General features: G+C 37.9%; 1 protein-coding gene across 1 annotated transcript in view; it reads left to right on the plus strand.

Moving 5' to 3' along the window:
- The window catches only part of SLC26A7 (solute carrier family 26 member 7), a 111,023-nt gene that overhangs the window by 68,159 nt on the left and 23,027 nt on the right, over positions 1 to 19,837 (plus strand). Inside the window, exons 7-11 of the mRNA XM_089518923.1 lie at positions 2,295 to 2,442; positions 4,218 to 4,331; positions 8,985 to 9,062; positions 11,909 to 12,004; positions 17,674 to 17,780. Of these exons, the coding sequence (XP_089375049.1) occupies positions 2,295 to 2,442; positions 4,218 to 4,331; positions 8,985 to 9,062; positions 11,909 to 12,004; positions 17,674 to 17,780 (543 nt within the window). The remainder of the gene's footprint in view (positions 1 to 2,294; positions 2,443 to 4,217; positions 4,332 to 8,984; positions 9,063 to 11,908; positions 12,005 to 17,673; positions 17,781 to 19,837) is intronic.

Here is a 19,837-nt window from a genome sequence, read left to right on the forward strand (position 1 = left end):
GGATCCATAAACATTGCAAGGTCATTAACAGAAGGGGTGAACCATAGAGTAACATCTCATGGGGGGAAGGCTTGAGAAAAGAAGAAGGTCTTAAGATTCTTCTTAAACAGATCTAAAGATGTGGTGAAGTGGAGCTCGTCTGGGAGATTGTTCCATGTTTTTGGGGCCGAGATAGAGAAGGCCCGTTGCAAGATCCTAACATATCGTACTGTTGGGACCTCCAATAAATTCTTCCCTGCCGAAGTGAGTGTGCGGGGCGGATTATATGGAGAGAGGCGGTCCTCCAAGTACCCTGGGCCCAAGCCATTTAGGGCTTTATAGGTCATTACCAACACCTTGTATTGAGCCTGGAAACAAATAGGCAGCCAGTGAAGATCATTCAAGATAGGTGTTATGTGGTCTGACCTGGAGCATCCAGCGACCAATCTCGCTGCCATATTTTGCACTAACTGTAGCTTCCGGGTTTGGTACAAGGGTTGCCCCATGTAGAGCGCATTACAGAAATCCAATCGAGAGGTTACCAGAGCATGTACTACAGTTTCAAGGTTCCTCCGATCCAGGTAGGGGCGCAGCTGGCGTATCAACCAAAGCTGATAACAAGCGCTCCTGACCGCCGCATCCACCTGAGAAGACAGCTGGAGTGACGAGTCCAGGAGCACTCCCAGACTGCGAACCGAGTCCTTCAAGGGGAGCGTGACCCCGTTCAGGACTGGATGGCAAATCTCACCACCTGGACCCGGGGAACCTATCACCAGTACTTTGGTTTTCTCTGGATTCAGACTGAGTTTGTTTTCCCTCATCCAGCCCATTACCGACTCCAAGCAGGCATTAAGAGGAGAGATGCCATCCCTAGTCACTGCATCAGTCGGAGACACAGAGAAACAAATTTGTGTGTCATCAGCATACTGATAACACCGCACCCTGTATCTCCGGATGATCTCTCCCAGCGGTTTCATGTAAATGTTGAATAGCATGGGGGACAGAATAGCTCCTTGAGGGACACCAGATGTCAGTTCCCTCTTATCGGAGCAGACGTCCCCCAGCTGCACCATCTGGAATCTACCCGAGAGGTAGGAGTGGAACCACTGGAGTGCAGTGCCCCGATACCTAACTCCCTCAGGCGTTCCAGAAGGATACCATGGTCAATGGTATCAAAAGCCGCTGAGATGTCCAAAAGCACAGGGACACGCTTCCCCTGTCCATGCCCAGACGGAGATCATTGACTAAGGTGACCATGGCAGTCTCAACTCCGTAGCCCACACGGAAGCCAGTTTGAAATGGGTCTAGAAAATCTATACAAATTATATAAATGTATGTTCTCTCTATGTGACCATGCAAGGAAGAAAGACTTGCATGTAAAGCTTGTATGTGTATAGCCTTTTGACAGGGGGATTGTCAATCCCAATCCTCCTTCCTTTGCAGATTTTCCATATTTTGATTATGTAATGCGAGTGATGTACAATCACACCCAGAATCCACATACTTTGCTATATGGCCAACACAGCTACTTTGAATATGTTTAATGAGAGTGATGTTGTTGTTGGGAATATGTGAAAGTAGGAAAAATTGTAAGAAAAACATTGATAAGTGTTAGCATCTAAGGCAAAGATCTCCAGAATGTATTACAATTATTTCAGTATATTAGAGCAGCTTTATTAAATGAAAGCAGGTGAGACATCATATTTTGATATTTGGCAAACAGCATAGCCCTGAAAAATGTAAGTGTTGCCTAAAAATGATCCTTCTTAAACCAAGTTTAAAATCAGATCGGGGAGCAGATTATGGTTTGTGGCTGTAAAATCATGAAATTATATCCAAATCAGCCTGCACCAAATTCTGCCTCTAACAATTAATGGAAACCTTTCTGTTTGCAGTTTTAATACTGCCAGGTGCCTTGGTTAAAAGATGCCAGTTTTAACACTGCCAGTTTGAATGGGTGCATCCAAATCTAATTTTTTCTTCTTAAGTTATAGCACTGTGTTAACTTGAAAACTTAAAAGCTGTAATAAGTAAGTCTGTTTTAAATCAAAAAGAAAGTGATCTTGGACAAGTTCTCCAGAGAAGGAGTTCTCCAACTGTGGAGCACCACTGAAAAAAGCTCTATACCTGGTACCTGATATATCTTGTTCACTGTTACTAACATTAATAATCATTTGGAATTCCATTTGGAATTCTTACACCGGACAAACGTTTTTAAAATTGAGGTAGTAAACCTTCGCCACATGGGCACAGTTGCCTTCATATTCTGACTCATAACATCCCCCCACTACATAGGATTATACTTATTTTTACAGCATACCTCCTCCACAACTTCCACCTATGAACATCCTTTCTGAAGTAGTTACAGAAGCATTTGGAGTGGCACTAGTTGGCTACGTTGCATCCCTAGCACTTGCCCGTTCTTCAGCAAAAAAGTTCAACTACTCTGTGGATGATAACCAGGTAAAGGTTTTTGCTCATTGTTTCTCTGGTCGCCAAGCTTTTCCGTTTATTTGCTAGTTACATTTTTATCTCACCTATATATAATTATAGAAAATTATAATATATTAATTATATTTTTGTGTTCCTTTAATAATGTGAACTTTTATCTCTGTTTTAATTTTTGTATGTGAAGGGAACTCGTAACATCTTTGAGATTAACTGAAAGTAAGAAGCTGGTAAAATGAGCTTTCATAGACTTGAGTCTGCTTCATCAGATGCATATTTTAATTTTTGTAAGTCCCTGGACTAGGAAAAAGCCAGTAAACAACAACAACAACAACAACTATCCACCACTATAGTGCATTGATGTATTGATTATTATATTGCAATAATACTAGAAACGTTATAGTAGGATACTTGCTATTGGCTTGATAGCCTAAGTAATACTTACAGCAACCCTGTAAGGTTTTGTAGATGGAAGTTAAAGCTGACAAAACAATTGCCCTGATCCAATTGGATAAATCCAATTAGGCCCAACTAGAGTAATTTGGGCTAATTAGTCCACAGCATGATATCGCTATTGGGAGGAAGAGAAAGGATATGAAAAAATATATGTTCATGGTAATGTGGATAGAGGGCATTTTCTCCCCTTTTTTGTTACTCTAGAACAGAGAATGATTGGCAGTAGATTTAGGACAGAAGAAATAACTTCTTTAGGGTATGCATAATTCATTTGCAATAATTCACTGGCAGAACAGATAGTGATGGGTATTGAATAGTTTGAAATGGGGATGAAATGAATGAGGGATGGAGCAATTGAGCTGATGGCTATATGGGGACTGTGTTTAGAAGCAACAATTCCAAGAAATCCTGGTTGCTAAGAGGCAGTAGGACAGAGGAATAGAGCTAAACTGGGTACTAGTTTGTTTCTCAGCATCACTGAATGTGTCATAATAAACTCCAGAGCTCTAAATGGCTTGTGTTCAGGAAAAGTAAGGACTGCCATTTTTCTTAGTTGTAACTGAAGGTCTGAAGAAGAGACCTCCTCCTCTTTATTTCAGTTATGAAATAACTTCAGTTCATCAACCAGATACATGGTTGATGAAAACAAAGAAAACAGGCCTTGTCAGCGGCCACACCAGAGCCTGGCAATGCCTTGCACTGAGAAGCTAGACTGACACCTTGTTTGTGTATATTTCTCTATATGGTGAAGAACTTCCTGTTCAAGCAGGCATTTGTCTCTCTGTTTTGATGTAATGTTAACTTTATATTAATGATCTGCTATCATAGTATTTTAATTGTACTGTATTTAATTTTAATTTTATTATAGTCTACTGCTTTAAAATGTTACTATCTGCCTTGAGTAGTGTGGAAACACTGGAAGGGTAGTTTGCAAATTCTTTTTAATGATCATCATCATTTTGCAAAGTATTTTTTTCAAACAATTCTGATTGTTTGTCCTAACAAGATTAGGCCCATTGGATCAATGGGATTATATAAAGTGTTAATGTATTCAATAATCGATTCAGTGGGATTAGTCTAGTTGGGACGGACATTTGGATTTAGATTTTGAAATACAATTTAAAGAATCCTGAAACTCCCTGGGTAAAGAATTCTGTGTTCTGTCATCCAAAAAGTAACCTTTCAAAGCTCAGAGAAGGCCATGAGCTTCAATTCCGGTTGGTGGACTTCATGGAAATATGCTGTGGTATATTGAACACTGGCTCAGATAGCTTTTTGGCTTGACCCAACAAAACTCTTCCCAAGTTCTTACTTTCTTTTCCACAAATTTCCAGGAGTTCTTGGCTCATGGCCTCAGCAATGTGATCCCTTCATTTTTCTTTTGTATTCCGAGTGCAGCAGCCATGGGACGTACCGCACTTCTCTACAGCACCGGAGCAAAAACCCAGGTAATCTATGTAAAACTTGTAGGGAATTTCGCATACACATCCACTTGCTAAATTACTAGGAGAAAGGGAAAAGCAAGTGAATTTACCTCTTCCAATGTGTTCTGGCATTAAAAAAAAGTCTACCAGTTATAAGGAGAAGCAGGACTGCCCCAAGACATTTTGCAGCCTAAAGTAAGGGACAAGGTAGTATTCCCTTGACCACTGCATATTCATAAGCTGATTGAATGGCCAGTTGAATCCTACTTCAGTAGTGTCGATAGAATAGCATTTTTCACCACGCCTGAGGTCAGCAGACCAGATTAATACATTAGAATGTTTTGTCTAACAAGGAGAAGTAGATTGTGTGGAGGACAGTACAAGAACAACTAGGAAACTTGGCACCTCCAGCATTTGTCACTGAATCTAATGCCTCATTTGGCATAATGGCAAGCCTGAATCTCTCCAAAACATGACAAGCTATTCTATGCTGAATCAGTTCAAAGGTCCATTTAGTCTAGAAATATTTCTGACCTAAATACAAACAGAGGGAGACAGTGTGGTGTCATGGTCTGAGTGTTAGACTACAACTCTGAAGATCAGGGTTCAGTCCCGGGCTCGGCCATGGAAAGCCACTCAGTGATCTTGAGTGAATCACACACACTCAGTCTCAGAAACCCCTGTGATAGTCTCACTTTAGGGCTGCCGTAACTTGGAATTGACCTGAAAGCACATGACAAAAGCAACAAATACAAGCTGACCATGAGTGGATGCCTACAAAACTGATACAGACCCAAACTATACTGGTACATGTGTCCCTATTCTCTGATTCAGATCTTTACCAAGCAGCATAAAATAAAATAAATCATAATGTGTGAGCAACTGAACAATATGTGGAAAAGATGTAAATAGTACTAATTTGCATAACCTTAGGAATAATGTTGTGAAATGACATGACACTCTATTTGATTGATAATTGTTGGGAATTGAAAATCTACCTCAGCCACCACAGTGTATTGGAATACTGGACTTGGATTTTTGGAGCCTAGCATTCAAATATCCATTGAGTCATAGAAAGTGGCTTGGTGATCTTGTTCAAGTCTCACTGTCTCAGCCTTAGAGAAACACAGTGGCAAACTCTCTCTGAACAAATCTTGCCAAGAAAACCCCTCAAGGCACATAACAACAACAAAGTGAGAATTTTCCTCCCGATAATACTGATGGGTTGTGTACAACATTTCCATAATCTTCTAAATTTTCAGTGTCATCTCTATCGGTTGATACTGTTACTACATACTAACCATGACTTTATATTTCACTGGCACAGTAAATCTGTAAAACTGACACACTAAAGAGCAAAAATTCTCTTTGCCAATGCTGTGTTTTATATCTTTGGAACAAATAATTTTGAAAGCCCAGATATTGTGCTATGTCACATGGTGCTTCTATGTCATTTTGTCTCTGTGTCACTGTGTGCTGGCTGAATTCCAGACTGATTTATTCATGTTCTTTAGATTATAGTAGGGTTGTTTACCCCCAATTTCTAGCCACAGAAATTTATTCAATTATGAAGAACATGTCCTTGGGTGGAATAATTCCAGAGTACAAGATGGTAAAGAATGTGAGTGAGTAATAATTCAGTCACTTGCAAAGTACTTGGTTCTCTATTTGGGGCAAAGTTGTCCTAGTTCCTAATTGCATTTCATGCTCAGTATTTTGATTGCCAGATGTTATCTCATGTAACATTTGATTCTTTACTACAATAATGTTTACCATGGATTCATATGCTAAAAAAGAATACAAAATAAAATAAAATAAATTGAAACTTGTAAAAGTTACTTTTTTGACAACTCCCAGAATTGTGCAGCTATACTAGTTTAGTTTGGGAATTCTGGGAGCTATGGTCCAAAAAAGTAACTCTTCCAAGCTCTTCAATTAATGTATGTTTGAGCATCATTACCTATAATCCAGTCAGTTAGTATTTGAGCTCCTTGGATGTATAAAAGATGTTTATGGGCATGGGAGAATGTGAAGGAAATGTCAGTTTGTCTGCATTACTTTAATCATCATAATTAGGGTAGTGAAAAGGGTGATCTTTTCACACATACTTGAAGTGCTCTTTTATGGATTTTTTTAAAAAAAACATTGTTTCCAAAAACTGACTCCCTGAAGTAGATGGTCATTTCCCAGGAATAAAATGGTGTCCCACTTTTCTTGGGATACTGCATACTCCCATTGTTACTAAGTCTAGTATCTCTTAATTCTTGATTCAAGAAGCTAATATCTTCTTGCTCTGGCTGAAGGCAATGGAATCCTCTCCTCCTTTTTATTTTTTATTTTTTTATCTGCTGGTGAAAATTCAGGATTATGAGTGAAGGTCAGCCACTGGAGCTGTTCATAATGGAGAAGATTATCTAAAAAGAACAAAAGCAATGATGGTTTTGTGATCTCAAAGTCTAGACAGAGAGACAAAGCATGTTTTTTTTTAAATAGCACACCCAACAAAGTAAACAGTCCTCTGTCTTGGCAAGGAAAGCTGAACCATTCGGCTATCATGAGCTGAATTCAGCTCTCCTGTCCAATCTAGGCTATCATAAAGCAAACAGAACAAAATAACAAAAGAAGGCAAAGAGGGGATTGTCCCCACTCAAAAAGAACTGATGTGGTTTTTTTTAATGAATACAACATATTTAAAAATCCTTTAAGCCATGATCTGAACGTGACATTGTTATTTGAGTTCAGTACCCAGAATCACATCCCCTCCTCAGCATGGCCCATGGCTGTACCAGTTGGGGGATCCTGGGGTTAATAGCTTAAAAAGTAATTGTTGCCAAGTTCTGGCCATGGTATAAGAACCATATATGTTGTTATTTGCCATCATGTCAGCTTTGACTTATGGCATCTGTATGAATGAGAGATCTTCATGATCTCAACAGCCCTGCTCAGGTTTTGCAGCCTCAGGGCCGTGGCTTCCTTGATTAAATCCACCTATCTATAATGCCATCTTCCTCTTTTCCTACTGCCTTCTACCTTACCAAGCATTATTATCACTTCTAATGAGCCATGTCTGCTCGTGTTATGTCCAAAGTGAGACAGTCTCAGTTTAGACATCTCCACTAGAGAGAGTTCAGGGTTAATTTGCTCTAGGATCCATTTATTTGCCTTTTTAGCAGTCCACAGTATCCATAGATCTTATCTCCATCACATTTTCTTGTAGCTTTTACTTTGGTCTCATTTTAACAAATCATGACTCTCTCTTCTTCCCAGCATGTAGTGCAAGAGAATGTGTGATGAGACATTTTGTTGGTGGGAAAATCTGAGGGCAGTATGAGTTTTCATCACATATTCTCTTTTATATTTAACAAGAAGAAGAGTGTGGTGGCATGCAGAAGAAGCTACACTTTCCTATAGTAACTGTTCATGTAGCAATAATGTCTAATTCTTCTATTCCAATATTAGCTATTGGAAGACAAAATGCAACCTTTTAAAATGGAAGATACTTGCCTATGTGATGTGACCTCCAGTGCCCTCCAAAAAGGAGGAGGGGAAGAAGTTTCTTCAATGACATGTGAAATATTCACAGAGAAAAAGAAATCTAAGCATAATTGCATGGCAGCATGACTTACTGAAATCAGGGTTGTGGCATCTCAATAAGCATAGATAAGACTGGCTTAAGTCTGCTTTACATGATAGTTCATTTAATAAAAGTTGTAAATCCTAAACAGTGTCAAAAGTATCACTTTCACCAGGGAATCTTAGGTTCAAATCATTCCTCAGTGGCAGAATTTGGAAAATACATTATGTCTTTTCAGATGACAGTTCCTCAAATCCCCAACTTGATTATTGGGTTGATATTACAGTTGTTATAAAAATAAAATAAAAATAATAATAAAAAAATAAAAATAAAAAAAAATCAAATTGTCCAAATTCTTCTCTGTCATTAGACTTCACTTCCATAGCTCAACCTTTTTCATAAGGTAGTTGTGGGGATAAAAAAGAAGGAAAATCCAACTATGTATGCCAACCTGAGATCCTTTGTGGAAGTCTAGGATAAACAAAACCCTGACATTTACTTTGAAAGAAGGATCTGGAGGAATTAAAGGTTGGGGAATGCCATTCTTTTATTGTTGTTCCCCACTCAGAAAATGCAACTGGTTTTGTTACATACATATCCATTTAATAGGTAGCCCCACTCTACATCTCATTGCTTCCAGTTGGGTATAGGTTTCTTTTGAATGGAACTGGTAGGTGAATGCATGCTCAAATTTAGTGCACATTATTTAAGTAAGTCATACACTATTCACAAATAGTTTCCAGTTTAGATGTAGAACTTCAGTGGTTTTTGTCTGTGTATCCCATGATCAAAAATGTGAATCCTTGTCTGTGTGTACTTTTGTACATTGTGTCTGTTGGTACTTGATCCATGTATTTCTCCTTTTGATGGGCTAAGAGCAACCCTCCACAGGTCAAATCATAAATTATCTTCAGATGCTTTCAATCTACAATCTATGTGAGAGCCAAAATCGCCTTTCCTGGCTCCTTGAATTTTTATGTGTCTGCAGTGTTTTGTTATGCTCAGCAATTTTGACAAACCAAACACTTTAATCTCATTTTAGACATGCTGCAAAATTTGAATAATGTGATTATTTATGCCTTTCCTTTCCAATTCTTTTTTAGGTGGCTTGTCTAATATCTTGCATACTGGTGCTTGTGGTCATCTATGCAATAGGACCAATGTTATATTGGTTGCCCATGGTATGGTTCTTTTTCTTTTTTAATTACTTTTTTTGCAGTACATGTTTTCTCAGGCCAAACTATGCTTTTCAAAAATGACTGCTCCACCTTTCATTATGATTCCATGATTATTAATGCTGTTGTAGAAGAGAGAGAACATACTAGTTTTATGTGCCAAGAACAATTTTTTTTCATAAAAGTCTTGTTATTTTGCTTGGATAGGAACAGGGTTGCTTGTTTTCAATGGAACTTATTGCAGAAGTCAGAATCTTTGCACCTAGTATATAATGTTGCAATAGGTTATTGGATTGGATTGGAGTCAGGGTTTCTAGCACCAGTATCAGGATATGAGAATCTATCTATTCCTCCTACCTGTTTTGTGTTGTGCTCCCCAAATTGGTATTTGGGGGTTTTCTCCACTGAGTTCACAATAAACCATGAATACTTTTTGAAACCTCTGAAAGGGCTTTGGCATGCTCATGCTGTTATATGTTCCCATTCTACTGCCCTATGTTCAATGCATAACATGTGTTTAATCTCACCAACCCATCATTTTTACAACTGTTCAGCACAGTAAAGTAGAAAGAGTGGATAAAAGGAAGTAAGATGCAGTGGTTTCCATAAGTTATGCTGTGAACTTGAAAAGTCTCTGCTTAAAGCAATTTACAACACAATTCTGTGTGGAAGCAAGTCTAAATTGGTGTTTACTTTCATCAAAGTGTGAATAATATTTTATTCAGGGAGTATTTGTATCAGTGACTATTAGATATAATAACAGAAAATATGGCCCCGATATTTGGGAGTAGTGCATCCTGGTGATCAAAAGTACAGATCAAAGGACTGCTGATTATTATCTAAATTTGGATCTGGTTATAAGTTTAGCAGAGCTTGGAAATGTTACCTTTTCTCCTGCAACTCTCAGAATCCTGTGTGTGCATTGAAGACTGGGGTGGGCTGGGGGCTAATTCTGGAAATTGTAGTGCTCCCTGTTCTCAAAATTTTCTCCAGATAGTTTTGCTTTAGAAATGGAAGACACTATTTAGAATGAAGAAATAGCAAAAGGGCCATGAAACTGAATATTCTTGCCTAATATTTAGTTTGACCTTAAATAATAGCCTGCTTATATGCAACTTTATGCAGAAGGAGGTCCTATTGCTTGTAGATTGAATTAACTACATGCTCACTTATATGGGTGAAAGTTACCTCTGATTTAGTGTTTTTCTTCTGAGTAAATATTTTATTGAGAACATTGATATCCTGCCTAATAATTACGTCAGTAAAACATTAAAATATAGTCAGAGTCACAGAACAATGAAAACAGTAGGCAATCTCCCTCTTAAAATCTTGGCACAAAATTTCATCACCATAAAGAAAATACACAGAGCCAAACAGCTGAAAGAAATTTACCTTGTCACTAAATATATGTAACAGACTCTTATCTAAACTGTTACCATGGTTAATTGTGACAAACTTGCTTACAATCAGATTTTAAAATATCGATTCTTTATTTTGTAAGAATCAGAAGTAAGTATAATTCTTTCTTTAGAGTCGATCTGCCTTCTTGGCTGGCTAGCAACCCATGGATTGGCTCATTTGCAGATTGGCATGCCCCATATGTTGGTGCATAGCCATGCCACTGCTGACCTTCTGTATTTTTCCCATCCATGCCAGGTCTCAGAACTAAAACCCTGGCGATGAGCAGGTCCCACTGTACATTAGTAAAGTAAATAGTAAAAAAATCACTCTTTTTTAATTTACTTATTTTTACTTACAATAAGCTGTGACCCCAAAGGGTTCATTGTTTATTTGGGTGCAACATCTGGTAGCTACTGGCTTCTTGCAGCTGGAAGAAGATTGCTAAAATTACTGATTGCTTCCTTTGAGAATGAAGTTACCAAAAATTGCATTTTTACTGTTACTCCTCTGCCCAGTATCTGCCTTCTAAGGCAGTTTCTTTATCCTGTCTAGTGGTAGAGGCTGATTCTACTACAGAAAAATAGATTCCACTTCAATATTATTAAGAACTTCCTGACAATAGGAGCTGCTTCACAGTGGCATACACTGCCTTGGAGCATGATGAAGTGTCCTTCTTTGCAGATTTCTGAACAGTAACTGTGTGGTCAACTTTCAGGACTTCTTTGATTGTTTGATTCGGGAGTACTCCCTGCATGGCAGAGAGTTGTGGTCTCTTCCAAATCTATGATTCTATGAAAATTCTTCCTTTTTGAAACTGGATCAGCACAGGTGTGTCTTGGGAATGCCATTTACATCTGGGAAGTGCAGAACGTCTGAACACAGAAAAGGAAACTTGCATTTCAAAGATACCCTTAAATAACATTAGAGGAAATGAACTGGGGGTAATGCAAAGTATTATATCAATTTCTGTAGCTGAAAACCTATAAAACATACAGACCCAGAGCTCTTTTCTCAGCAGAAGGGAGTTATATTGCCAAGACAGCAGGTGTAAACACGAACATTTATGCTAGATAAATAACTTCAATTTTTAGTTACGTTGCAGTTTTGATCAAGGGATGAGATCTCAGAGATTGCATAGTACATAGGTAGATATATTCCTGGTTTTTCTTTGTGAATTAATCTCTTATAGCCTAAATATTGTTGGAATTTATTCTTGTACTTGATATTAACATGTCATGTTTATTATGCTTTTCTCTATGCTATAGTCTACAGATGTCACATATGTAGTTCTTTGCATTATTCATATTTGGGGGGGGGGGTTAATATCTGTAATGGAGAAGTGTCTGCAGCCTGCATGGAAACCTGCCAAGTCTTTTGCCAAAAGACTTTCTCCTACACATTTAGAGAAAATAACTTAGCTCACCTTCTAACAAATGCTTCTTTCATTGCAGTGTGTTCTAGCAAGTATCATTGTGGTGGGGCTGAAGGGGATGTTGATTCAGTTCCGTGACCTAAAAAAGTATTGGAATGTGGATAAAATAGACTGGGTAAGTGAAATTCAATTTAAGGATATTTTTACCCAAAGGGTCCTTTAGTTTTTGGAATAGTTTCCTTGGTGCTCACTGAAAATCAAATCCCTTTTTACCACCAAAGACAAGGATCTAATACTGACAATCAATATTAGGATCCAGTGTGGAATCCATTATTTCCTTTTCAGAAGTTTGGAATATTTGGTACATAGCTTATTTGGGAGCAGTCTGGTTTTGTGTTGCAACACAAGCAGATTAATTTTCTTAAGAATTGAATGTATTTGGAAAGTGTGAAATTTCTAAACAAACAAACAAACAAACAAACCAGCTTAGGTCTGAATAGAGAAGAAATGACTGTTTCTTTAAGTTCAAATGCCCCTTAGGGTTAGTCAGATCATATAGCCACTTAGGTGTATGAGAAGTTATCACTTTTTCTTGAAACAAGAACTTGAGCACTGGAACCCAATGAAGTATACATCTGGTGTGATAAATATTTGTAGGAAGGTTTTAGTTTGATGATTTTTGTGGGAATGTTTTGAGATCAAAAGTAAACGTTCTAAAACTCAGGTGTGAAATAAAAGGCAAGGAGTGAAGGTGAAGTGCTATCAGACACATTTTTTTGTAAAACGTGAACTGCCTAATCCACCTTGGTCAGTTTCAGAAATCTCTCCACATTTAGGAAATGATTATTCAGAGGAAGATTTCTCCTTCTTCAATTAGGAGTTCTGTGAATTCGAAGGCTTTCATGGCCGGCATCCATAGTTTTTTTTGTGGGTTTTTCAGGCTATGTAACTGTGTTCTGGAAGATGCCAGCCACAGATGCTGGTGAAACATCAGGAATAAAGTGTTCCAGAACACAGCCACATACCCCCCAAAAACCACAAAAAACTATTAGGAGTTAACTTTAGGGAAGGTGAAAAGGAAGGAATTTGATATATAGTCTCTTGATTAGTTTCCTAATCCTGAACAGATTAAACATCCCCACAGTTTCCCATGTGGAACAAAGTTTGGTCACTATTTCTTCCCTTTCTTACTTGTTTTGTTTTATTTGCTGCTAGAATTATCTTTCATTATGATCTTTGCTGTCAACAATCTACCTCCTTATTTGAAATTAAACAGAACATGCTTTTAAGAAGCTGGGGTGCTGACTTTACGTAAGAGACAGATTTGAATATTTTCACAGTCTCTTAGAAATACAACTGCAACTAATGTTGTCTTTGGGCTATAGAGGATTTCTGGGGGTGAAACTAGTAGCATATTAGACATTCATGATTTTATTGCAGAGAATGAATTTAAGATGGTTTTTTTTTAAAGACATTGGAAATAATTCATAGTGATTTTTAAAATGTATCTAAATAAGGAACATGCAAAAATGTGGGTTTTAAATAACCAGAGTTTTTATTGCTCTAGCAAGTAAAAGTTGTTAGCTATTCATGATTAACTTTTAATGTCAAATTGTTATAGTAGATAGGGATGTGTTTTTAATTATGGTAGTGCTGGTGGCATTGATACCAAAATGCAGTAATTGTTCTTATATGACTCAGTTGTCTTCTTGCTAAAATATATATATTTTTAAATGTGTATGCTGAGTCTTGTTCTATGTTCTATTATTTTATAAAAATGGTTCAAACATCAACAAAATTTCTTTACTCTGTATCAGATCAGGCAGAGTCTTGACATACTTATTAACAAGAGTTCTGACTGAAGGCCATAATAAACTCTAAAAGGGTGGATTTAGAGGTGAAGATATGGTTGTTTTGGCCAGTCTTACCAGTCATTTGTGTCTCATATTATGATTGAAATAAAGATGTCCCATTGCCAGAGGAGCCTTAAGGTGATCAGCAGCTTTTTCCAAATAAATATTGGTCGTGTGTTTTAGGTAGCTTTAAACTTCACTGCGGACTCATAGAGGAAGAGTCATCAAAGCTAATAAACAAGAATGAATACAGGGAAGAGAAACAGTACCATATTTTTTTGGGTCTCACCACAAATTTTACAAATAAAAACATTCTTTTTATAGTTCAGCTGTTGAGTGTAGAGAAGACTTTCTCTGTCAATAACTGCTTCTGGCTTTGACTGATGCTACATTGGGAGAAAAACCACATTACTGCTACTGTTCTTGTCACCTGTCTTTCATCTAGGAAACATAAAGACAAGGTTGGGAAGTTTAAAATGGAATTCTTTGGCTCATTGTAGTGACTGTCAAGCCAGTACCTGCTACAGACAGATATGTGCTTCAGTCCTCATGCGTTCACAGGATTGTATGGTTTGCAGGATGCTGGAATGATGGGACCAGATTTTTTTTAAAGTTTAAACCTTCTTTAAATTCTTGAGAAAATACCTGCTTTGTTTGAGTGGTTAAATTGAGTTTATAGTCAAAATTCCCATCTCATCTTGAGCACTGGTTTAGTTTCCTACTGTCTAAGATTTCTAGAAAAGATCATGTTGCCCCTATTTTCTCCGTGTATCCTTTTCCTACCTATGGAATTCAAAGTCATCATTTTGAAAAGCAAGTGCTGAGCCAGCTGTTTGTACTAGACTGTACAGTTCAGTGCTTTTACAAAGAAATCACTTTATTCCAGATGAGATTGTAATTTCATTTTGGCTAATTCATTTTGTGGGATGTGAGTTGTGGTATGATTTATGTAGGAGTATATCCACTATGAAAGAGACATGAAATAATCTGATTGCTTCAGCCAGGTACCAATTAGTCATCAGAGGAAAATTTGCCATAATTTTGGCTTCCTTAAAATCCTAACTGCAGCAATGAAACAGCCATTTTTCATCTGTTCTCCTCCTATACGTAAATATTCATTTTTCTGGTTGCAATTTACATTTTTGTTCATTGTTCCTTCTTCACCCTTCAATTTGCAGCATAAATCTTGGGTTTTTATGAGGAGCAAAACATCACTATTGCTCCATGCCTAAGAATAATAAGCAACAGTATGAAATTGTTGAAACGAGAAGCAGTTGAAACTTTCTACACAAATGCAAAATTGAACGGATTTCAGTTTCAAAGCTGTAAAAAGAAACCCTTTATTTTCCAATCATGCTCCCCCCGGTAAAAAAAAATCAAAGACATGTCTGAATATTATGGGTCTTTTGGGCCAACAGACAACATTGGTTATGAGAAGGGAGCTGGCTTTGGGCATAACTACAAGAGCAGAGTAATGCATAAAATATATTATTCTGAATTATGTAAAATACTTTCTTCAGGATTAGTTCTTTATACATGAATAGTCTGGAGACTGCTGTGCTACAGACTCTCATATCTTTGTGTTGCATTTGGTACAATATTGGGTTGACCTGTGGTTGAGTTTTAGCTCTGTAATTCACTGGGTGATCTTTGATCAGTCACTGCCTCTTACCTTGGAGTTAGGAACTGTGTCCTGCAAGCCTTGTGTGGCCTTCCATGATGGTCCCTGTGGTCCCTGAAGTCCCTTCCCTAGAGTCCACTGGAACCTCAGGATTATTTTAAAACAAAAATGGAAAGTTACGACTTTTGAATCCTGCTGGAGGATTCAATTGTCAGCAAAAACAATGTGCACCATTCCATGGAAACTGTGCCTTGGCATCCAAAGTACTCTTCTCAAAAGTGACTTTCTTGGTTGCTTCCAGCTTTATCTGAAAGTGGAATATGGCCTGTAGGAATCCAGGGTCAGAAATGGGGCAGTGGTGGCCCTGAACCCCCTTCTTACATAGCCCTTATCCACACTGTGGAGATAATCCATTTTGACACCATTTTAACTGCCATGGCTCATTGCTATGGAATTCTTTGAGTTGTTGGGTTTTTAAAAGACATTTAGCCTTCTCTGTCACAGAGGTCTGGTGCTACAATAAATTGCAATTCCCAGAATTCTATAGCCTTTAGCCATGACTGTTAAACTGCTGTCAACTGGATTAATTCCACAGTGTGGATTTAGCCACTTTTAAAGAAATGTTGCTTGAGAATAAAGCTGTCCAAGAACTGCTAAGAGCTTCTTCCAGGAAGAGTAAGATTAATAATCTGGAACACCTTTTTAAAATGTGTGTCATGTTGATTTCTGCCCTCTCATATTGCCATTTTTTTTAAAAAAAAGTTTCATTTTACTTCCATTATCCTCACTGTTGATCTTCCTTATTCTTTCCTTCCCTTCTTCAAAATGTACTTGTGTCCACAGATCCTCCACAATGCTGTTAGCTGAGTGTGCCAAGGGTGTAACTACAGGGGAACAGGAGGTGCAAAAAGAGGGCATTGCCCTAAAACAATCATTCTGGCCCCTCATGATTTTTTTCCTTCAGTCTTCAAATTTTTAGCATCCGCAAAGTGAAACAGTGAAAATTGTTCACACCTAGAGCTCTTACATTTGTTGCATTTGTATTCCCTGGTGACTCTGCCTGTATTTTTTCTTTGGATACCTAAACTGTCTTTCTAAAAGTTAAACTGAATGTTTAAGGTACAGCAATGCCAGACATTTGAGGACTAAAGGAAAATTTCATTGTGGGAGCAGAATTCTTATTTGGGGGACAATGTCCTCATTTTACGTCCCAATAGTTAGTAATTTTTTAAAAAATAAATCACTAATCTCATTTTTACAGATTGATAGTAGAGTCATATCAAATTTAACTAGTTCTATGCCAAATGATAACATCTTACAATGTCAGTGTTGAGGTTTACTCACAGGGTTGTAGGTTTGGACTTCTATTATATCAAAGAAAAGGAAATGCTGTGCTTTGCAGAGCCACACAGGCAGTTACTTTGCAAAGAATTACATGTGGCAGTATAAAGCTGTAACTGTCCATGGTACCTATCTGTCTACTTCCCTATTAATACCCATCCACAGAAGTGGGCTTGCAGGCTTTAATGAGAGATAGGCAATACACACCCTCTAGATTTTGTTGGTCTTCAACTCCCTGCATCTGTAGCCAACATAGCCGGTGCTGATGGATGCTTTGAGCTGGAACATGAGGAGAGCCACATTTTGCCCACTCCTGCCCTAAATCTAGTTGTTCTGGCCAACTAGAGTAGACCAATTGAGACAATGGATGGTCCAATTGTTGATTTACAAAATTCTCACTGAGGCAATTAATCTACATCAGCTGAGACTAGCAATTGGAATTGGGCCGTTGGTTTAGAAGGCTCTGTAGTCCTTTGAGCAGCATCTAGGAAAAGCCAGTATTGGCTCCCAGTTATATAATCAACAGTTGTGCAGTAGATATGTGTATATGTTACCTCAAGGAGAAAGAATCTCACAAGATGATTGAATACCCTGCTTTTCATATGTGCACTGGATGTGTTATAGTTTATCTCTAAACTGGAGCTGTTCATTAAGTTTCTTGCATTACACCCACTTTGACAGTGTGTTGGTCGATTGCATGCATGCATGTTCAGTATTCTGGACAATTTTGGCGGAAGAGTGGGCTATAAATAAATTGTTATTGCTATTATTATTATTATTATTATTATTATTATTATTATTATTATTTTAATAGTCTTTTCTTTTGCCAGCTCAGAAAGCCAATATGTATTCTGTGATGTGCAGTTACAAATATTGCTTGACAAATCAAAACCTGCATCTTAGATCTAAAATCCAATGAAATGTTTCATATCTTGGTGTTCTAATTACAATTATAATGATAAAAATAATTATATTGATAGAAGGGGCTATGAATTTAAAATTAATGGCCTTTTTTGTTGTTCCTTACAGAGTATATGGGTTAGCACCTATGTGTTCACAATTTGCTTTGCTGCTAATGTTGGATTGTTGTACGGTGTAGTCTGCACTATACTCATAGTGGTTTTCCGTTTTCCAAGGTAAGACATTTCTGTAAATATTGGAAACATATAATTTTATCTACTTATAGAAATTGTATCAATTGGCTCCATTTAGTGCAAAATCTGTTGCTACCCATATATGCCAGCTTAGCTTTCATGCCTTTCTCCAAAGAACCCAGGTTTGCACAGAATCCTGATAATTGCTTGGAATTCTGGACCCCATATTATAAACAATGGTGTTCAGATTCCCTGAGCAGAAGAAATAACTACTAAACCAGCCTGAAGACCAAAGTAAGCACTATAGAGGAAACAGGAGGTTGCCAAACTTACTTTGCCATGTTGAAACAAATGTGGGATCTAGGGATATCATTGGTAGAAGTTAGTTGCTGTGCAGGTGGATGGTTAAGAGCATGTCTCTTGCCCATTTGGTTGGATCCAGACTTAGTCATGCTTACAATAGACTTATTGAACACAATGGCACAAGATACTAATGAGGCTAACTTCAGTTGATGTAAGTGGAGAGATCTTGTAGCACCTTTGAGACTAACTGAAAGAAAGAAATTGGCAGCATGAGCTTTCATAGACTACAGTCTACTCAGTCTATGAAAGCTCATGCTGCCAATTTCTTTATTTCAGTTAGTCTCAAAGGTGCTACAAGATCTCTCCACATACTGATTCTACAGACTAACATGGCTATATTTTTGAATTCCATTAATGTAAGTGAGTCTCTTCTAAAATCTAGATCCAGTCTATTGATTCTTCCTTGCAAATATATCCAGTGCAAATGCTTCCTTGAAAAAGGTTTCTTTTTCCCCTGCTTCTGTCAGAGGAGAGTGGGAAGGGAGCAAGGAGAAAATGGAAGGAAAACAAAATAGGGTGCTCTCTCTTATTTTCCCACCAAGGCTTCTTCAAGGGAAAGAAACTGATCTTCTTTTCCTTGCCACAGTTATGCATTATGGAGGAATGGCAGGATGGCTTCTCTTACATGAACAAAACTTGTGTAGGATGTTCTGGGGCAGTGAGAAGAAGGCAGAGGAGCCAATTGTAAGAAACCTAGAGAATCTACAGTGTTTATTCAAAAGTGCAGAATGCTCATTGTACCATGTAGGGCAATCCCATGTATGTTTACAAAAGTTTCACCAAGTTCAGTAGGATATACATTCTTCAATCAAATGATTTAGGATTTTAGCTTTTCTTGTGTTTTTAGGAATTATGGATTAGAAACCTTCAGTATACCTTTCATGGAGAGAGAAAAGGCACACCTGGCAACTGCTTCTGCTTCTGCTGTGCTCCCACAGTGTCTAACCCCCACACACCCCTTGGATACACACAGGGTATCTTCACTCCATGCTGCTTTTCTAGGCCTTTAACATGGCTGAGAACAGTGTAGTTTTGTACACGTACAATCAGTTTATATTTTTGGAGTGTGGGGAGAATATATTAGGTATGGCATTACCTTTCTTCTCAGTATACATCTGTGGTGCTGATAGTTGTTGCTGTGGTGTGCCTTCAAATTGTTTCCAACTTATGGTGACCCTAAGGTGACTCTATCATGGGGGATTTTGGTAAGATTTGCTCAGAGGATGTTTGCCTTCCTCTGAGTTTGAGAGGATGTGACATGTCCAAGGTCATTCAGTGGGCTTCATGGCTGAGCTGGGAATCGAACTCTGATCTTCAGAGTCACAGTTCAGCACAAAAACCACTATGCCACACTAGCTCTCATGCTACTGATAGTGCCCCAAAGCAATGAAACTAACAGAATTTCTGAGTGAATCCAAATAGATTTTTTACATTTAAAAAGTATAGTAACCTGGGTGCTTTGAACATGTAGGCTCAGATGAAGAGTGCTTACTTTCATGATAAACAAGCCAAAAGATGAGCATGCTATTTCTTATGATTATTATTAGCATTCTTGAGAACATAATATTGGCACTTTGATTAGAGTTTTTCTTTTGATAAAAGAGCAGGAATGTGTCTTCATGAAGTTAGTGTCAGCTCTGTCTGACACATTGAAATTACCAGGTGCCAGAAGGAAACTGTAAACTGTTTAAAAGACTGCCCTAGGCTATTTACATCCAAGATGAACACTGCTTTAT

The sequence above is a fragment of the Sceloporus occidentalis genome, unplaced genomic scaffold, assembly GCF_023333645.1.
Source record: "Sceloporus occidentalis isolate IW3139 unplaced genomic scaffold, rSceOcc1.0.p SCAF_3, whole genome shotgun sequence".
Lineage (NCBI taxonomy): Eukaryota > Metazoa > Chordata > Lepidosauria > Squamata > Phrynosomatidae > Sceloporus > Sceloporus occidentalis.